The sequence below is a fragment of the Notamacropus eugenii genome, chromosome 6 (assembly GCF_028372415.1).
Source record: "Notamacropus eugenii isolate mMacEug1 chromosome 6, mMacEug1.pri_v2, whole genome shotgun sequence".
Classification (NCBI taxonomy): domain Eukaryota; kingdom Metazoa; phylum Chordata; class Mammalia; order Diprotodontia; family Macropodidae; genus Notamacropus; species Notamacropus eugenii.
The window spans coordinates 297,715,823-297,735,210 of NC_092877.1; the positions used below are offsets into that span (position 1 = coordinate 297,715,823).

The 19,388-nt window shown below is 36.9% G+C and overlaps 1 protein-coding gene across 7 annotated transcripts in view; it reads right to left on the bottom strand.

Moving 5' to 3' along the window:
• The window catches only part of C2CD6 (C2 calcium dependent domain containing 6), a 124,444-nt gene that overhangs the window by 68,666 nt on the left and 36,390 nt on the right, over window positions 1-19,388 (bottom strand). For 5 of the 7 annotated variants that reach the window (XM_072617255.1, XM_072617256.1, XM_072617253.1 and 2 more), the window contains 3 exons: window positions 15,941-16,063; window positions 14,445-14,489; window positions 8,484-8,552 (listed from right to left, as the gene is read on the bottom strand). In XM_072617255.1, coding sequence (XP_072473356.1) covers window positions 8,484-8,552; window positions 14,445-14,489; window positions 15,941-16,063 — 237 coding nt within the window. The remainder of the gene's footprint in view (window positions 1-8,483; window positions 8,553-14,444; window positions 14,490-15,940; window positions 16,064-19,388) is intronic. The other 2 variants (XM_072617258.1, XM_072617254.1) reach the window with 1 other exon arrangement.

Genomic DNA, 19,388 nt, shown 5'->3' on the forward strand with positions numbered 1-19,388 from the left:
TCACATTACTACTGGGATCAATACATAGATTATTCTCCTAGTTTTGCTCATTTCACTTTATTCTTAATTTTTACAAGTCTTACCATATTCCTCTGAATCTATCATGTTCATAATTTCTTATGGCACAATAACATTCCAAAACATTCACATACTCCAATTTGTTCAGTCATTCCCTAATTAAGGGACACCTACTTATTTCTGCTTCTTTGCCATAAAAAAAAGTGCTGCTCTAAATATTCTTGTACATTTGTGCTCTTTCCCTCTGTCCATCTTCTTAGGGTATATGCAAAATAGTATTATTACTGGTTCAAAGGCTATGTATAGTTGAGTGACTTAGGGGGTATACAAATTCCTTTCCAGAATGGTTCAACCAATTCACAGATCCAACAACAGGTCATTAGTTGTCTCTCCTCCCACAATACCTCCAAAAATGGCTATTTACTGCTGCTTCCATCTTTGCCTAGCTGATGGATGTGAAGTAGAATCTCAGAGTTGTTTTAATTTGCAATTCTATCAGTAATATTTTTCATAGGGTTGGTGATAAAATTTATTGTTCAGTCATTTCAGTCATATCTGACTCTTTGTGGATCCATTTAGGGTTTCTTGGCAAAGATACTGGATTGGTTTGTCATTTCCTTCTCCAGCTCATTTAAGAGATGAAGAAACTGAGGCAAACAGGATTAAATGACTTGCTTAGATACGTCTTTCTGACTTCTGACTGGGCACTGTATTCGCTGCACCACCTAACTGCTCCTGTTGCTGTCATGCATTTCTTCATTTGAGGATTGCCTGATCCTATCCTTTAACCACTTATCTTTTGAGGAATGGTTCTTGTTCTTACATATTTGCACCAATTCTTTATATATTTTGGATATTAGACCTTTTATCAGGAAAACTTACTGTTAAGGTTTTTTTTTCTCAATTGTTTTCCTTCTGACTCTAAATGCATTTATTATGCGTGTGCAGAAGCTTTTTGGTTTTATGCAGTTAAAGTTGTCCATTGTAGGAATGTAAAGATATGGACTGGAGTGGGAAATCATTTTTCTACAATCTGCACATTGATAACATCATCAGGAGAATGCTAGAGCTAAAAAGATGGGAGTTTTACAGCAGTAAATCACAGAGATTTGCTAGGGATGGAAGCTCAATTCCAGGTGGACAGTCTTGGGCAGGTAAAGGTGGGAACTTCTAAATCTTAGAGTTCTCATGAGACCTCCCAGGAAACGACTGGGAATCGAGGTGAACCGAGCTATCTCGTGTATTTCCGCCTCTTCCCGTGAGAAACGTGATGGGAGAGAGCTCTCCCCGCCCTCGAGATTGTCCCGGATCTGGGCACACTATTGTTATCTAACAGCACGGTATTCAGATGCAAACTATGCTGCTGGAGAGTTTAAGTAGGATCAGAAAAGCCTGAAAGCTCTCTTGGGCGGAGGGGCGCGGAGCGGACAGGACAACAAGGCTCCGCTTTTCCTCTCTCTTCTCTCCCCTCCCCCTCTCTCCCCACTTATACTTCTACTTCCAATCTCTTATTGTAAGATCTTTGCCTCCTTGGGAGATTCTTCGCTCCCTCCTAAGGAAGAATTCCCCTGCACTTATAACTAGACCCTGAAATAAAGCTCAACCCTTGTTCGACTCTGGAACGTCCTTTCTCTCATACGAGCATCCGGTTTGGCCAACCGAAGACCTCGGGAGGTGAGGTAAGAAGACTCGGGTAGCCCTCAGGCCTCTAGGCCTGGCAGAGATTGAAGATGCTGACAAAGGAAGAACAACTACGGGCTAAAGACTATTGGGAAATGAAGGTGCCTACACCTGGTACTTATTCCCTAGGCCCATTTACGGACATTAGAATTGTAATGGGACATAGAATAGTTGGAAATTGGCTGGGATATGGTAAATGAAGGAGTGTAGGTGGAAAGATAGAATTGTGGGGAAGTAAACTTAAAGATCAGGGTAGGGGAGGAAGGTATTTAGCAATTCATGGTGTTTAATTAGGTAACCTAGAAGAAATAGAGAATGAGGGAGTAGAAAAGAATAAGTGTATGATATGGAAGAGCAAGAGAAAGTAATCCTGGGAAAGATGTTTAAGGGACTGGATCCTAGTCTTCCCAACCATTCTAACACACAGCATCATTACCAGCAGAGAGAGCTATAGTGACATGTTCCATCTCATGTCACTTACCAAAACATACATTCTAAATTCCCTCTATCCCATTTTGGGAAAAGTGTGTCCAGGTATAAGGGTACCTAGAGCTGAGGGTGTTCAGAACTAAGAATTCAATTAAAAAATCGAACAATTAAAATTTTTTAAATGTGCTAAGTGTTTATATCAAAGCCTAAGGCACTGTGGATATAAAGACCCCCCCAAAAAAAAAATGCTCTGCCCTCAAGGTGCTAGGGATATAGTTTTAATTCCTCCACTGATATGTTAACTGACTGATCATTGTTCTCAGCAATTAAAAGTGCTAAAATTTAAATAATGTTCATAGAAGGGCTAAAAAACTTTTTTTGTTTGCTGTGAACCTTATTAATGCAGGGAAAAATATGTGACAGAAATAATGAAAAAGTTTTACAGGTTTTCTCAGCTTTCAAGGGGCTGGGGGAAAAGACGTCTACAGAAGAGACAGTATAACTACATAACAATATAAATAGGATGGGCCCCAAAAAGGAACATGAGACAATATTAGGGTCTTGTCATCACTAAGAAACGTGTTGGATATCCTTTGGTTGAAGTGGAACTAACTGTAGCTACTACAAGGTGCTTTCCACAACCCACAAATCAAGGGATATATATGATATACATTCTTCAGGAGTTCTTTATCCTTCTCTTAACCCTCAGTCTGCAATTAGAGCATCTCTAAGAAGTGTCCCAGGTCCTTGGTTGCCTTCACCACCACTGCCTACTCCTTTTGCAGAGGGATATTAGTCATGAAGTCCATGATGAACCATTCAAGACTCACCTATAGATTTGTAGAGACAGAGAGATAAAAAGTCTTTGTCTATGACCTCCTCACATAAGTCATTCCATATTTAAACCAGCTTCCACTTTTGTTCAAATAAGTAGTTACATCCATCTTTCCATATTTGTTTTTACCTTTACCCCAGATCTTCTGCAAAGTAAACCACAGAGGAAGAGCAAAATTGCCCTCTTCTGTACACTCAACAAATTAATGATACTTTATTTTCTCTCCAAGTAAGACACAAGATGCCCTCCTCCTGTTTCCAAGACCATTGGCAGACAGATATGCTCTGGTTAAAATGCTCTTGATTTTTAATTTATTACTGTTTGCATTGGTAAGGTATTATTGCCTGTGTTCAGAGCTCACCTGGCCGACAGACTCAGTCAACCAGTATCGCTCCCTGTTATGAATAAATTGCAGTAAAAATCTAAATAACGCTTCTCTCTGACTTCCGGACTGAACTTTGAACTTTTTTTCATGACATGCTATGTGTATTAATTCCAGTTGATCGTGTCACTAACAAAATGAATATAAATCATATAATTATATGGCTGTAGAAAAGGCTTTTGACAAAATACAACATCCATTACTATTAAAAACTCTAGAGTGCACAGAAATAAATGGAGCTTTTTCTAAAATGTTAAGTAGTTTCTATCCAAAACCACCAGTAAGATTATTTGTAATGGAAATAAGATAGAAGCCTTCCTAATAAGATCAGGGGTGAAGTAGGGATGCCCATTATCACATTATTCAATACTGTACTAGAAATATTAGCTATAGCAATAAGAAAAGAAAAAGAAATTGAAGGAATTAGAACAGGCAATGAGAAAACAAAACTATCACTCTTTGCAGATGATATGATGGTATACTTAGAGAATCCTAGAGAAACAAATAAAAACAAACTACTTGAAATAATATACAACTTTCGCAAAGTTGTAGGATATAAAATAAACCCATGTAAATCTATATCTATATATTACTAATGAGGTTCAGAAGCAAGAGATAGAAAGAGAAATTCCATTTAAAATTACTGCAGATAATATAAAATACTTGGGAGTCTTCCTACCAAGACAAACTTGGAACTATATGAACACAATTTCAAAACACTTTTCACACAGAGTCAGATCTAAACAATTAGAGAAAGATTAATTGCTTATGGGTACTCTGTCAGTGTAATAAAAATGATGATTTTACTTATTGCTTATTTAGTGCCATACAAATCAAACTATCAAAACATTATTTCATAGAAGCAGAAAAATTAATAACAAAAATAATCTGGAAGAACAAAAGGTTAAGAATACCAAGGTAATCAATTAAAAACAATATGAAAGAAAGTGACTTAGCAATACCTGATCTCAAACTATATTACAAGGCAGTAATCATCAAAACAATCTGGTACTGGCTAAGAAATAGAGTCGTGGATTAATGGAACAGATTAGGTATACAATACACATTAGCACAGTAATCTAGTCTTTGACAAACTCAAAGGTGCACACTTTTGGATCAAGAACTTACTACTTGACAAAAACTGGGAAAACTGGAAACCAATTTGGTAGAAATAGGTTCAAGGGTAGGGAACCTGTGGCCTTGGAGCCACAGGTAGCTCCCTAGGTCCTCAAGTGTGGCCCTTTGACTCTCTCCAAACTTTACATGTAGCCCTCTAGGTCCTGAAGTACAGGTCCTTTGATTGTCTCCAAACTTCACGAAACAAATCCCAAAAGGATTTCTCTTCTATATACATTTTTTGTTTTTGGTGAGGCAATTAGGGTTAAGTGGTATATACATTTTTGTACATTGTCTCACTTGTTAGAATGTGAGCTTTTCTTTGTACCCCCGGCACTTAACACAGTACCTGGCACATAGTAAGCACTTAGCAAATGCTTATTGATTAATAAGGAATAAGAAATTGTCATTTACCTGAATGTTATACTGAATTACCTAAATGCTGTCATTACCATGGTAATCCCAAAAGGATTTGTTCTGTGAAGTTTGGAGTCAGTCAATGAGCCTGTACTTGAGGACCTAGAGGATCACATGTGACCTGGCTGCTGCAGGTTCCTCACTCCTGGTATTAGACCAATCTCATGCCATGTACAATGATAAGGTAAAAATGGGTATATGATTTAGATGTAAAGGACAATATCATAAACAAATTAGGGTAGGATAGAAAATTTTACCTGTGGATAAGGAAAGAATTTATGATCAAACAAGAGATAGACAGAGAGCATTATTGTAACAGCAAGGACCTCAGCACACACAGGAGGGTCTGATATACAGGTTCTTAGATCTGCTTTTCTAAAAGGAAAACAACTTTTGAGGGGTCAACAGCCTACTTTAATCAAGCACATATGTTATTCACTTAGTTCAGGGGAAAAAGTCAGCACCCTAAACTTCAGGGAAAATACAAATAGAAATTACAGAGAGACCAACTGTCTGACCTACATCACAGATCAACAGAGAGCTCCAATTCTTTGACCATACATACATAGGTACTAGACAGAAGCACCAACATATGGGTTTTCAAACCCAGGGGGCTTCTTAGTGGCTTCCCAGAGTCCCATCTGGCACACAAACCTTCTTCCAAAAACTAAGCCCCAAAACAAAACTTCACCTCAGAGTATTTATACATTTTTCAGAGCAGGAGGGAAGGATCCTCTGACCCAGTTACTCAATACAAATTAACAAAAAGTACTGAGGCCTATTAACTGGCAGGAAAGGTCTTTAACTCCCCCCATCCCATTAATCTTAAATTACCATTACAATTACAGGATGTAAGATGAATGGCTTTGATTACATTAAATTAAAAAGCTTTTTCACAAATAAAACCAATGCAACAGAGAATAGAAAGAAAGCAGGAAACTAGGAAAATATTTTTACAGCAAGTTTCTCTGATAAAGGCCTAATTTTTCAAATACATAGAGAACTGAGTCAAACTTACAAGAGTATGAGTCATTCCCCAACTGATAAATGGTCAAAGGATGTCAACAGGAAGTTTTTTGATGAAGAAATAAAAACAATATATAGTCATATAAAAATGTTCTAAATCACTATTGATTAGAAAAATACAAACTAAAACAATTCTGATGTACTACCTCACATCTATCAGTTTGGTTAATATGACAGAAAAGAAAAACAATGTTGGAGGGGATGTGGAAAAATTGAAACATTAATGCACTATTGTTGGAGTTGTTAAGTGATTTAACCATTTTGAGGAATAATTTAGAACTATACCCAAAGGACTATGAAACTGTGAATACCATTTGACCCAGCAATACCACTATTAGGTCCGTATCCCAAAGAGATCAAAGAAAAAGGTGGTGGCAAAGAACTGGAAACTGAGGTGATATCCAATAACAGAGGAAGGGCTAAACAAGTTGTTTTATATGGTCGTGATAGAATACTATTGTGCTTTAAGAAATGACGGGCAGGATTGCATTCAGAAAAACCTGAGAAGACATATATGAACTGATGCAAAATAAAGTGAGCAAGAACCAGGAGAATGTTGTATGCAGTAACATCAATATTGTATGATGATCAACTGTGAATGGTTTAGCTATTCTCAGCAATACAATAATTCAAGACAATCCCAAAGACTTATGATAAAAAAGATATTTACCTCTAGAGAAAGAACTGATGGAGTCTGAATGTGGATTGAAGGATACTTTACTTTGTTTTTCTTGGGTTTTTTTGGTTTTGTTTGTAACATGGTTAATATGGAAACATGTTTTGTATGACTTCACATATCCAATCTATATCAAATTGCTTGTCTTCTCAAGGAAGATGAGGGAGAGAATTTGGAAATAAAAACTTCAAAAAAAGAACGTTCAATTTTTTTTGCATAAAAGTAAGAACAAATTAAATAAGAGAAAAAACAAACTAACCTTACACTGAGGAAAATCTTGAAATACATATTTTCATGAACTAGTATTGAAAATAAATCTCAGAGACATGCACTCTCATTCGTGGCCAATGTGTTGCTTTGCTTTGCTTGATTAACACACATAGAGGTATATGTACACATATAGTCATATACATTTTTGTATGTGCATATATGTAATTGCATGTGTGGGTATGTATATATATATATATAGACATATGTACATACATATACATATATACACACATATTAAGGGAGGGCTTCTATTTGGAGAAAAAGAGAAGGTGAATGGATAAAGGTAGATATATTAAATTTTTTAAAAGCATCAATGAAACATTTTTTAAACTACACAGAAGCAAACCAAAAAAAAAGGAAGGAGACACAAACAAACACAGCAGTGCTTCTTAATTTTTTTTGTGTCCCTTTGGCAGTCTGGTGACATCTAAGGACTGATTCTTAGAATAATATTTTAAATGCCCAAATACATAGGATTACGAAGGAAACCTATTATATTGAAATAGCTATCAAAATATTTTTTTTAAATTCCCAAATGTTCTACATAATTGCATACGTACAATAGCCTATATCTGATTGCTTACCATCTCAGGAATAGGAGAGGGGAGGGAGGGAAAGATATAATTTGGAACTGAAAATAAAAAAAAAAGTTTAAAATTGTTTTAGCATGTAATTGGGGGAAATGCAATATATATTAAAACTGCTTCTTGGGCTATATCCAAAAAGAGATCATAAAAATGGGAAAAGAACCTACATGTACAAAAATATTTGTAGCACCTCTTCTTGTGGTGGCCAAGAACTGGAAATCAAGGGGATACCTATCAATCAGGGAATGACTGAACAAGCTGTGGTATATGAATGTAATGGAATACTATCGTGCCATAAAAAATGACAAATAGGCAGACTTCAGAAAAACCTGGAAAGGCGTACATGAACTGATGCTCAATGAAGTGAGCATTATATACAGTAACAACCATAGTGTATGAGGATTGTTTTTGACAGACTTAGCACTTCACAGCAATGTAAGGACTAAAACATTTCCAAAGGACTCATGATGCAAAATGCTATCTACATCCAGAAAAAGAACTATGGAGTTGGAATGCAGAATGAAGTGACTATGTTCTCCTTTGATATGTTGTGTTTTTTCTTATGGTTTCTCCCTTTCGTTTAAATTCTTCTATGCAACATGACTATCGTGAAAATGTGTTTAATAAAAATGTACGTGTAGAACCCATATAAGATTGCATATCATCCTGGGGAGGGAGGGGAAAAGGAAGAGAGGGAAGGGGAAAAAATTTGGAATTTGTGGAAGTAATTGTTAAAAACTGAAAACAAATAATAAATTTGGAAAAAATATATATTAAAAAATTCACAGATGCTGAATATTCCTTAATTAGAACAACTTTGTTATGTCTTATTAAAATGTATCTATATATGCATAAATGCGCATATTTCTTTAAAAAATAAACTATATGTAATAGAAACTCACAGTTTCTTACACAGTCCTCTTTTCAGTTCTTTGAATTTTTAAATGCTTGTTGATGATTATTAAATTCACAATAAACAAAAAAATAAGTCTAAGATAATATTGCTACTGAAAATTAATATAACAAAGTAAAAAATTAGGAACCAACCTGATGTGAAAAGCCATAACCAAAGTTTCCATAGGAAAACATAAATTCCACTTCAACCTTGCAGACAACCTAAACATGAGACAAATTAATTTTCATACATTAGGTCAGAATGTTATTTTAATGGATAAGATAATAATAAAGTAATTCTTTTTACTAAATACAATATTGCAGAAAGTTAGAAAAGCCAAAAGTATCTTATAATAAATGCCAGATTCACATTTAAATTCTCCTGTGACATAGCAAGACTAGCATGAAACTGTAAGGAAACTCAGTGTCTGAATAGCAAAACAAACAAATAAACACAACAAAAGGTTGGTTTTTTTGATATAGCACTTTCTCGGTCTAAGCTTCCCTCTGTTACCATCTTTTGGACTTTGGTTCTTTGGAACTATTTCCTAGGCTATCAGAACCTATCTGCTTCAGTGAGGATAGCCTCTCCTTGACAATGCCATCCTAGTCATTTCATGAACTACATTTAGCTAAGAATAGCCAACAAATGCCAACCAGAATGCTTTTGGCTAAGATTAAGCCTATTTTTAAAATTGTCTGATAGGTATGCAAATGAAGTTACCCAAATCAAAGGCTAAGTGAAGAAGGCAAAGCCATTGTCCTATCCATCTGGATGTCATTTTACACATTTGTGACCAAAAAACAAATGCTTGACTTTTGCATTGTGTTCTGTGCACTAATGAAAAAACTTCCTCCTTTTTTCCTACACTGAGCAATTTTCAGTGCAAGATTAATAAACAATACACAGATGTTTTTCTTGAGTTCTTATAAGAATTTATGGGTACTGGTGCAATACTCAAATTACCTATCTACAATGTTTTCACTGAACTAGTTTCTTGCTGTATGACAAGCCTATCTTCTTTCTTAGTCAGGTATCTTTTACATCACTTAAACATGTCTTCATTGACAATATGCTAGAATAGGATGACTTTAAACCTTTATATATTTCCCCATTGCCATTTGGGTCACATGTAGTAGTAATTCTTTAGACATTAGGGTCTTATGTCATTTATAACCAAATTATATCACTAGAGAAATGTATTGAAAAATTATGGATTTTACTGATAGGGAGCAGCTAAGAATCACCAAAAGCATTTTACAATTTCCCAAATATCATTGAACTATTCTTTTCTATTGAGATATGTGCCTAGTTCCTTATCTGTCTGCAGTGCTTATCTAAGATTTATTCTGATGAATTCCATAGACTAGACATCAAACTGTGTGTCAAAATCTGGGGAAAATATATTCTTAATCTACTTGCTTTTCCTTGTGTGGACTACTAGTGAAATCTCTAGGAATCCATTTAATATTCTTGGTTTTGAAGCAATTTATCAGCACAATGTCATCTACCAAACAAACATCTCAACAGAGGATTTCTCATCTATTTAGACTATGGAAGTTATGCTCCAGGATGGTGATCTTTGGAGAACAAATATTTTTCCTGCTTTATGTTGCACTTTAATAGTCAGATGTTCACTGAACAAAATTAGTTGCATCTACCAAGGAATCTTTTATACTCTTGACATATGCCTAGAAGATACCCTGTTGGAGAAGAGCCCTTAAGTTGGTATTTTGTTCTACAAAGACAATTTTTTTTGGTAATATAGCAGGATTATGTATTCTCTGTACCTCTCAGACAATTGAGTGACTATGGGTAGTGGAATAACTAGGAAAATCTGCCTATTCCTTTCTGATATTTTCATCAAGGTCATTCTCAAAATATGTGCAGCCAAGATAGTGGAGTAAAAGCAGGGATTTGCCTGATCTCTTTCCCAAACTCCTCTAAATACCTTTAAAAAATGACTCTAAACAAATTCTAGAATAGCAGAATGCACAAAAAGATGGAGTGAAACAAGTTTCTAGACTAAGATAACTTGGATGGTCAACAGGAAAGACCACGTAATCCGTTTGCACCAGGGTGAGGGAGGAATACAGTCCAGTTTAGGCTGTGCCAGCACAGACTGGGCCCCAGAAAACCCAGAGCAATCCTTGAGGACACTGAATCACTGGCAGCAGTGGTGGTTTCCAGACCTCTCAACTCACAGACACCAAAGACAACTTAGAAGGTCATCAGGAAAGGTTTGTCTCACTTGGATGAGAGTGGAGCACAGTCCAGTGCAGACCATGCTAACACAGCCCCAGACCCAGCAAACCAGAAGCAGGCCTTCAGAATGACTAAGTCAGCAACAGCAGGGGCTGTTTCCAGAGTTCTCAGCCCACAGATAACAAGGGGGTCAAACAACTGGTCAGAAGAAGATTACAGAGGTCATTTTGCTAGCACTGAGGCAGGACTCTGTTGCTTTGCCCATATTTGGCTCCAGTACACAGTGGCAGTTTCAGGGTGAGGAAGAGCACTAGCACAGAGGAGCTTGCAGCTCTTTCTGCCCTGGAACTGTGTGGAAGGGGGACCCTCCTCACAATTCCAGGGTAGAAAGAATGCTGCTTATTGTCATTCACAGATCAGAGCAAAGGCCAAGATACTAGTAAACACCTCTCCTTAGATCATACCACCTTGGAAGAGCTGAAAACTTACAGGTCCCTAGAACTATCTCTGAAAATAGTTGCACAAAACCCCTGCAGCTTGGGACAGTGCACCCTCTACCCTGGAAACAAAACAATACTTTAACAAAGAGCTAAAAATTAAGTAATAGGCTGGAAAAATGAGCAATAAGTAATAGGCTGGAAAAATGAGCAAACAATGGGGAAAAAAAAACAACCTCTGACCATATAAAGTTACTATGGTGACAAGAAAGATCAAAACACACACACACTTAGAAGAAGACAACAAAGTCAAAGCTCCTACATCCAAAGCCTCTAAAAAAAATATGAATTGGTCAGGCCATGGAAGAGCTCAGAAAGGATTTTGAAAATCAAGAGAGAAAAAACTGGGAAGAGAAATGAGAATAATACAAGAAAATCATGAATTTAGATAAATCACTTTTAACCTCACTGGGCTTCATTCTCCTCAACTATATATAATTAGAGCGTTGGACTAAATGTCCTCTAAAGTCCCTTCCCAGCCCTATATTTATGATCCTATGAAAGCTTAAAAGAGGAAGGTATAAAGCCTTTGGGGTACTAACTTATTCCTCTAAAAAGAGGTAGCACTTCATGGAGCACAGAAATAAACAGTCACTCTACATTTTACACATTTTCCGGAGCATGTGTTTGAGGTATAAAATAGCTGTTGTTTTGGAGGGGAAAGGAATTTCTATCTACTAATATAAAGGGAAAAATTGTCTCCTGAAGAACTCTTGGAGGGAGAAGAAAGAAATCTAGCCACCAATGCTAAACTAGCAAGGAATTTAGACTGATTAGAGATGGTGAGGAACAGCTACTGCATTCATTTACATATAAGTCAAGTCAAGAAGCATTTATTAAATGCCTGGTATATTCTTGACTTCCCTTATTCCCAGTCTCCAACTTATAAGGGTCAAGAGCCAGAGAAACTTTAGGGCAAAAAATGAAAATGTCTCCTTGAACAAGGAATTCATATCTAGAAAGACTTATAAGTAAGTTCTAAAAGAAATGAAAATCTCACCAGGTTTAATGGGGGGACTATCCAAAGTCTACCCTAGCCTAGGCCACGACAGCTTAACTGAGTATCTAAAACCATTAACACAATAAGACAGAAGAAAGGAAAAGAAATAGGAGGATAGATATTCCACAAGTTTCAGACTGCCAAGATGATTTTTGGTTAGACATTAGTTAAGTTAGAAAAAATAATTTGTGCTTAGTAAATCTTTTAATGGTGTGTATTTTTAATTTTTCCATAAAGAGAATAGATTCTGACTACCAAGTCTTTAATTAGACCTCAAAGAGGTAAGGAGTGTAGAAATATTAGGCCTACTTTCATGCATATGACCAAGGATATTTATAACTTAGAAGAGTTTTAAGATTTATCTTAGGCAGCTAGGTGGTGCAGTGGATAGAGTGCCTAGACTAGAGTCAATAAGACCCGATTTCAAATCCTGCCTCAAATACTTGCTGCGTGACATTAGGCAAGTCATGTAATCTGCTTGCCTCAGTTTCCTCATCTGTAAAATGGGGATAATAATAGCACCTACTCTCTGGTTGTAGTGAGGATCAAATGAGATATTAGTAAAGTACCTGGCACTTAGCAGCCAAGATAGAACTGTTTGCTGTTATTATTGTCTTGTAACATTGCAGCCTTATCCTCTTTTTGTCATTTTAACAAATAAAAATGAAACTGTAAATCTTGGATATTCATGGGGTAAATGAACCATGAGAGCAGAGAAAAGTGGAGATACAGAAGCTATACACGAGACTACCACACTAAGAAACATTTTCATCCTGGAAACTTATTCTAGCCCTGGAATTCACACATTGGAAATACCATTACCCCAGTGGCCTTTCTCCTTGATTGGATAGCTTTACCCAAAACCTCCATTTTAATGAGGCTCAGGGGGATTCATCTTCAGATTGCACTTTGGTCTCTTTCTACTATGTCTCCATGATGGGCACCTTCATGTTTTCTCTCTCCCCTAAAACTCCCTTTTCAGTTTCATGTATTTTCTTCTATCATTCCAATGAAAGCTCCTTCAGGGAAAGACCTGTCTTTCTTTCTGTATTTGCATTCCCAATATTATTTGTATTCCTGGAACATAGTAAGTATGCAATAAGTACTTGTTGGTTAATGATTGTTGTGTACCAGTGATGCTTAAACCTATAGGATATACACACAGGCACATATATGTGTATGTATTGTATGCATTACATAGTGGAGAGTTTATAGGAAAGGGAATAAGCAAAGTGCCTACTATGTGCCAGGGCATTGTACTAAAGGCTTTACGTACTATCTCACTTGATTTTCGTAACAATCCTGGAAGGTAGGTGTTACTATTACTCCCATTTTACAACTGAGAAAACTGAGATAAATAGAAATTAAGTGACTTGAGGGTCACACTACTTGTCAGAAGTGTCTGAGGCCATATTTGAACTCAGGTTTTCCTGAATCCAGGCCCAGTACCCCGTTCACTGCTCTGCCTAATTGCTTCTGTATGGGAGAGTTGGGTAGCAAAAATCAAGTAAGGTTTAGGGGAACAGTGCAACAGCATGGATGCAATGGCCTAGGAATCCTGACATTTTTTCCTTTACAGTCTTGTTCTATGTACATATTGCTGCTGACTTCCTGGAAAAGGTAGTCAGAAGCATGTGTAGTATATGTATGCCCTGAGTATCTGTGTGAGCCTATACTTGGTGAATTGAATTGCACTGCTCAAGAGCCCGAACAGAAGTACACCAGAACGAGAACTGATATACTCCAGATTTAGCTTGAAAGTTATATATCTGAAACTAATTTACTGGAACATGACAGACACACCAGTGGTATCCATTTTATTTGCTACACTATCTGCCAATCAAAAATGATCTAAACTCATTTCTCTATTGATTTTTTCCCCCATCTCATAATCCAGATGCTGGATCTGCTTGGCCAGATGATCAGGAATGCCACACCCACCATGGCCAGTGCCATCAATCCAGAGAAGCCAGAAATCACTAGCTGACCCCTGAATATATGAGATCATGGCTCTCCTCGGATTTTCTCATTCTTCTGGAACCTGAGGCCACAGTGATCTTGTCTTCTAATTAGTCATTCAATCATTCTATCATGTTCATCAGAACTGCTAGGTTATCTTGAGGATGACAGCTTTCTAACTGGTCCTGAAGTTCTCTATATAACCACTTAAAAATTTCTATTAGCCTATACTCACAGCCCAAAACGATGTCCAGTAATCAGAAAGATAAGAATAATGTAAACATAGTGATAATGAAGGCAGGTGCTAAACAATAATGTTGAGTAAATTAATAAAAAGATCGAAAGCATTTTAAATTAAAATGATGTGTTTTTAAAAATATTTCTATGAAAAAAAATTTTATTTTCACTAATAGATGTGTCTCAGTTACACATATTTTGAAACAAATCCCTACCAGGTTTCTAATCTTCATATAAAATTCTTCTGTGAAACATCCTTTCTGGAAGACAGATAAAAAAGGAGGGAAATTTTTTAATGCATGACATCTCAGATAATGGATGGGCATTTAGCAGTACAGGACATTATTTAAACTCAAATAAATTATATAACAAATCAAATGTTATTTATAAACAAAAAGAACATTCATATGTCAGACCTAGGCATGGGCACGCCCAGTGACTCATGCCTAACTTGGGGGTCTCTTGGTTTCCTCCCACATGGGTGGGAGTGGCTTCCTTTGATTGGCTGACTATATCTTTAAAACTGGTCAGACTGAGCTTTCTGCTCTCTTTCTGCTGCCTTCTTTCTGTTGCTTTTTTCAACCATTCTTCTCTGCTGCATTCAAAGGGTGAATATCACCAAAACATGAGAGTCATGACCTGAACTGGTGAGAAAAGCAGGACTTCCTTCCCCTGCTCCTTCTTTTACCTCTTCTGAGAAATGAGGTTGCAGGTGTTTGATTCTCTTCTATGGTATTTGTTCATCTCAGTGCCGAGTGTCAGAAGTGATCCCCACTGGACCCAGGAGTTTGAGCCATGATAACTTCAGATCCAGGACTATAGGCTGGATAATGCAGTCAGCAAGTTTAGGATGGAAGCCCTGAGAAGGAAAGGTGACTGAGGGGAGAGCTTTGGCGGGGGGGGGTCCATCAAAACTGAGCTAAAATATGAACCTAATCTCCTTCTGCTCTCCAAATACTGAGGAGGTATAAAAGGAGGAGGGGAATTATGTCTCCCTTGTGTTAGGGGAGTAAGTTTGTATATTTGTGATTTTATCTGCTGAAGTAAATTTTTCTGTATAAAAGTGAATCAGTATTTAGATGGAACTGGGGTACTGAGGATTTATACTCCCACAACTGAAGAAATAACATTGGTGGGGGTTGAAGTCATTTGTAGAGAACCTAAATACCCCCTAATCCCCTCAGACATCTGAAGAACCTTGAAGGAGGAGTGAAATCTAACTGACCTAGACTTCCAGGCAGCGAGGGTCAGGGTAGCCAATATTACACATATAATGAAACTGCCAGTATATAAATAATTCTATTAAGAAAATATAAATTCAAGATGCAAGAAATTTAAGTATTAAAGAATCAGAATCTTAGTATTGAAAGAAACCTCAAGACAATGAGTCTAAGTCCTACCTAAACTAGAATTCCCTTTTCAACATACCCAACAAGTTCCTAAAAATATCTACTGAATAGAAATCTACTACCTCCAAAGGCAGCCCACACTGGAAATAAGTTTTTTAAATTTATATCAAGTGTATATTTTTGTATAAACAAAGTAAATGCAGCTAAAATTAGAGCTAGATGAAGGTTTTGGGCCTCATCATAAGAGTTTGATATTTGAAAGACTAAGATAAGATATTTGAAACTGAGTCTTCTAGTAACCATGAACACTGAGCATAACTAGGTATTCAGTTGATAAAGCTGTTACAGAAAATAATACGTACCTGAATTATTTCATAAAGATGTAAGTTAAAACTTCCCAACAGTATAGGGTACGCTTCCAAATCATCAAATTCCATTAGTTCCAAATAAATCATATTCCTTTCATCATCCTGACGTCTTGGAACCTAAATAATAATAATCCTCGTGGTAATGATAGCTGACATAACACACCTTAAACAGTGTTTCAGATGTTCTATTTAATTTGATCACAACAACTGTATCAAGTAGTGTCCAAATATTATTATTCTCATTTTACATATGAGGAAGTCAAAATTCAGAGAGTTTAGATGACTTGCTCAAAATCACACAGTTAATAAATGACAAGCCCAGGTCACAGGGTCATAAAATTTAGAGCTATAAGGGACATTGAAGATCATATGATCCAACCAGCTCATTTTACAAAGGAAACAATTCAGGCCTAGAGAGGTTCAATGACACCATCTGGGACTGCTTACTCACCTTCCCCATATCCAGTTCGTTGCTAATTTCTGTCGATTTTACCTTTGCTTGTATACATCTTTTCTCTCTGACGCTACCACACTGGTGGAGGTTGTAAAGGTAATTTAAATGGGAAAATCTTTCCCATTCATTAATAGGCCCCTGTAACCTGCTTAAATCACATGTAAGCCTGTCACATGTGGTAGGAGGAGCTTGCTGAAAGGGTGGAGCAGAGCTGGGAGAAAGCTGGTCAGGCTGGTCAGAGCTGGGAAGGACACAGGCAGACAGGCACAGCTTAGCCTCCTGAGCATGTGTTTGTTTGTGGGAAGGTCCCAGAAAGGAGCAGGGAAGCTTAGGAATGGCTTTCTCCCCTGCAGTGATAACCTGTATTGACTTCTTGGTCAGTATAACTGACCTTGCTTTCTGGTTCTGGGATTTGGCTTTCTGGCGTCTGAATACATGCTTTTCTTTTGCCTTCCATATGGAAAGTCTGTTATACTTTGCAATTGAGAACTATGCTGGTATGTTCATAGTCACCACCAGTGCGGTGAATATTGCCTTGAAGAAACAGAGGCCTTCATCACCTCTGTTGGTGGGTCTGCCTGTCTCAGTCTCTCCTTATTCCAGTTCATCCTTCTCTCAGTTGTCAAAGTGATCTTTCTAAAGCACAGATCTAAACATATATTCTCCCCCATTCAATAAACTTCTTTGGCTCACTATCATCTCCAGGATCAAATATGAAATCCTCTGTTTGGTGTTCGAAGCCCTTCAAAACTTGGCCCCCTTCCTAATTTTCAGCTTCCTAACTTTCTCCTCATACATCTATGATTTTCCCCTCACATGTTCTATGATTTACACTGACACTGGGCTCCTTGTTGTTCTTTGAACTAAACACTCCTTATCTCTCAGCTTTGAGCATTTTCCCTGGTTGTCATCTCATGTCTGGAATTTTCTCCCTCTTCCATCTCCATTTTCTGACTTCCTTTACATCTCAGCTAAAATCTTACCTTCTGCAAGAAGCAATTCTCAGTCTCCCTTAATGCTAGTGTTGTCCTTTTGGTATCCTCTCTAATATATCCCATGTACGTCTTGTTTACATATAGTTGTTTTTATGTAGTCTCCCCTATTATACTGCCAGCACCTTGACGGCAAGAACTGTTTATTTTTCTTTGTACTCCCAGGATTTATCGTAGAGCATGACACACAGTAGGCACTTAATAAATGCTTCTTGACTTGACTTGATTTGTTCAAGGTTTATAAAGGTGGTTAGCAGATTTCAAACCCCAGTTCTCTGGCTCCAGATTCAATACTTTTTATACTATCCTACACCTATGACTCTCAAAATGCATAAAATAGCATTAAACCTACAACCTGGATTCATTTCACCTTAATAACATTATTAATTGAATAAATCAAAATTTTAAAAAGTTTAATAATTAAATGAATTAAAATTAAAGTATCTTCATCAAGCATTCCATAAAACAATGAAACTTGTTTTCATGTGTGGTGATAGCAGACCAAGGTTACGAAGAACAGATGCCATTTTCCAACAAAGATGCCCTGAGCATCTATTACTTTCCTATATAACTGTTTCTTATACAATCTCAGTGGAACCTTTTACACATACCATTCCTCTTCTTGTAAGGTTCTTCTTTTCAGTCTATACCTCTCTATATCTTTCAATGTCCAGTTCCAATATCACCTTCTAAATGAAGCCTTCTCTTTTCACTCAGCTAGGAATGATCCAATCCAATAAGCATAATAATCTGTTAAGCATGATAATCTCTTAGGAGAGATATGATGTGTACATTTAAATGATCACTGGGACAAGACAGGTGTTTATTTTCTTTTCAGCTCTGGTCTTTTCATCAAGAATGCTTGAAAGTCCTCTATTTCATTGAAAGACCAATTTTTCCCCTGAAGTATTATACTCAGTTTTGCTGGGTAGGTGATTCTTGGTTTTAGTAAGACAGGTGTTTAAAAAGTGAGCCTTGTTTCTCAGAGAGCATTGTTGAAAATGCTACCCATTTTCCCAAGTGCAATTCAGCCTACTTTTCTCTTCCTTTTCTACTTTTGATTCAGTTTAACTGAAAGGCAATCTAGATAAGAAGGTCAAAAAGCCCAGAAACTGCTGCAAATAGCAAACAGTTGATTTCTTTGGAAAGAAAAGTGACATATCTCCAAGGGCAACAGTATTTAGAAATTTCAAAATATTTAGGTAAATATAATGGCAAAAGACTTAAAAGCATCATAATCTCACAAAAATGTGAAGAGTTGGGAAGGAGAAAATTAATTTAAAGAAAGCTTGGCATTAGGACAGATCATTCAAAGAGGACTTATGGATGAAACTGCAAGGATGACAACAGATAGAAGAAAAATAAAACTGATTTGCTACCACTGGGTGGCACAGTAGATAGAGGGCAGGGCTTGGCCAGGAGTGACCCAATCCAAGAAACATTTACTAAGCATCTACTACATACAAGGCATTATACTAGGTGCTGGGGATGCAGCAAAGTTGAAAAGGATACAGGTTTCATTATAAACCTATATCATGATCCTGGGGAAAGTCACTTAACCTCCATTTGTCTCAAGGTTTCCTTATTTATAAAATGAAGATATTAACAGCACCTACCTCCCAGGGTTGTTGTGAGGATCAAATAAGATAATAATTGCAAAGCCATTAGCATAGTACCTAGCAGGCAGTAAGTACTACATAAATGTATTATCAATAACAATGGTGCAGTAATAATAGCTTTAAGGTTTGAAAAGTATTTTCCATGTTATTTCATTTGATCCTCACAACAGCCTGAATTAGATGTTACTATAATGTCCATTTTATAGAAGAGGAAACTGAGGCTGAGAAAAGTTAAGTGACCTGCCCAGGGTCACACAGCTAAGTATCTGAGACCAAGTTTGAAGAGTCAGGTCCTCCTAGTTCCAAGTCCAGCATTCTAGTTATTGTGCCACCTAGCTGAAATTACCTTGTTTGGACTCTAACACCTCAGGCCTCTG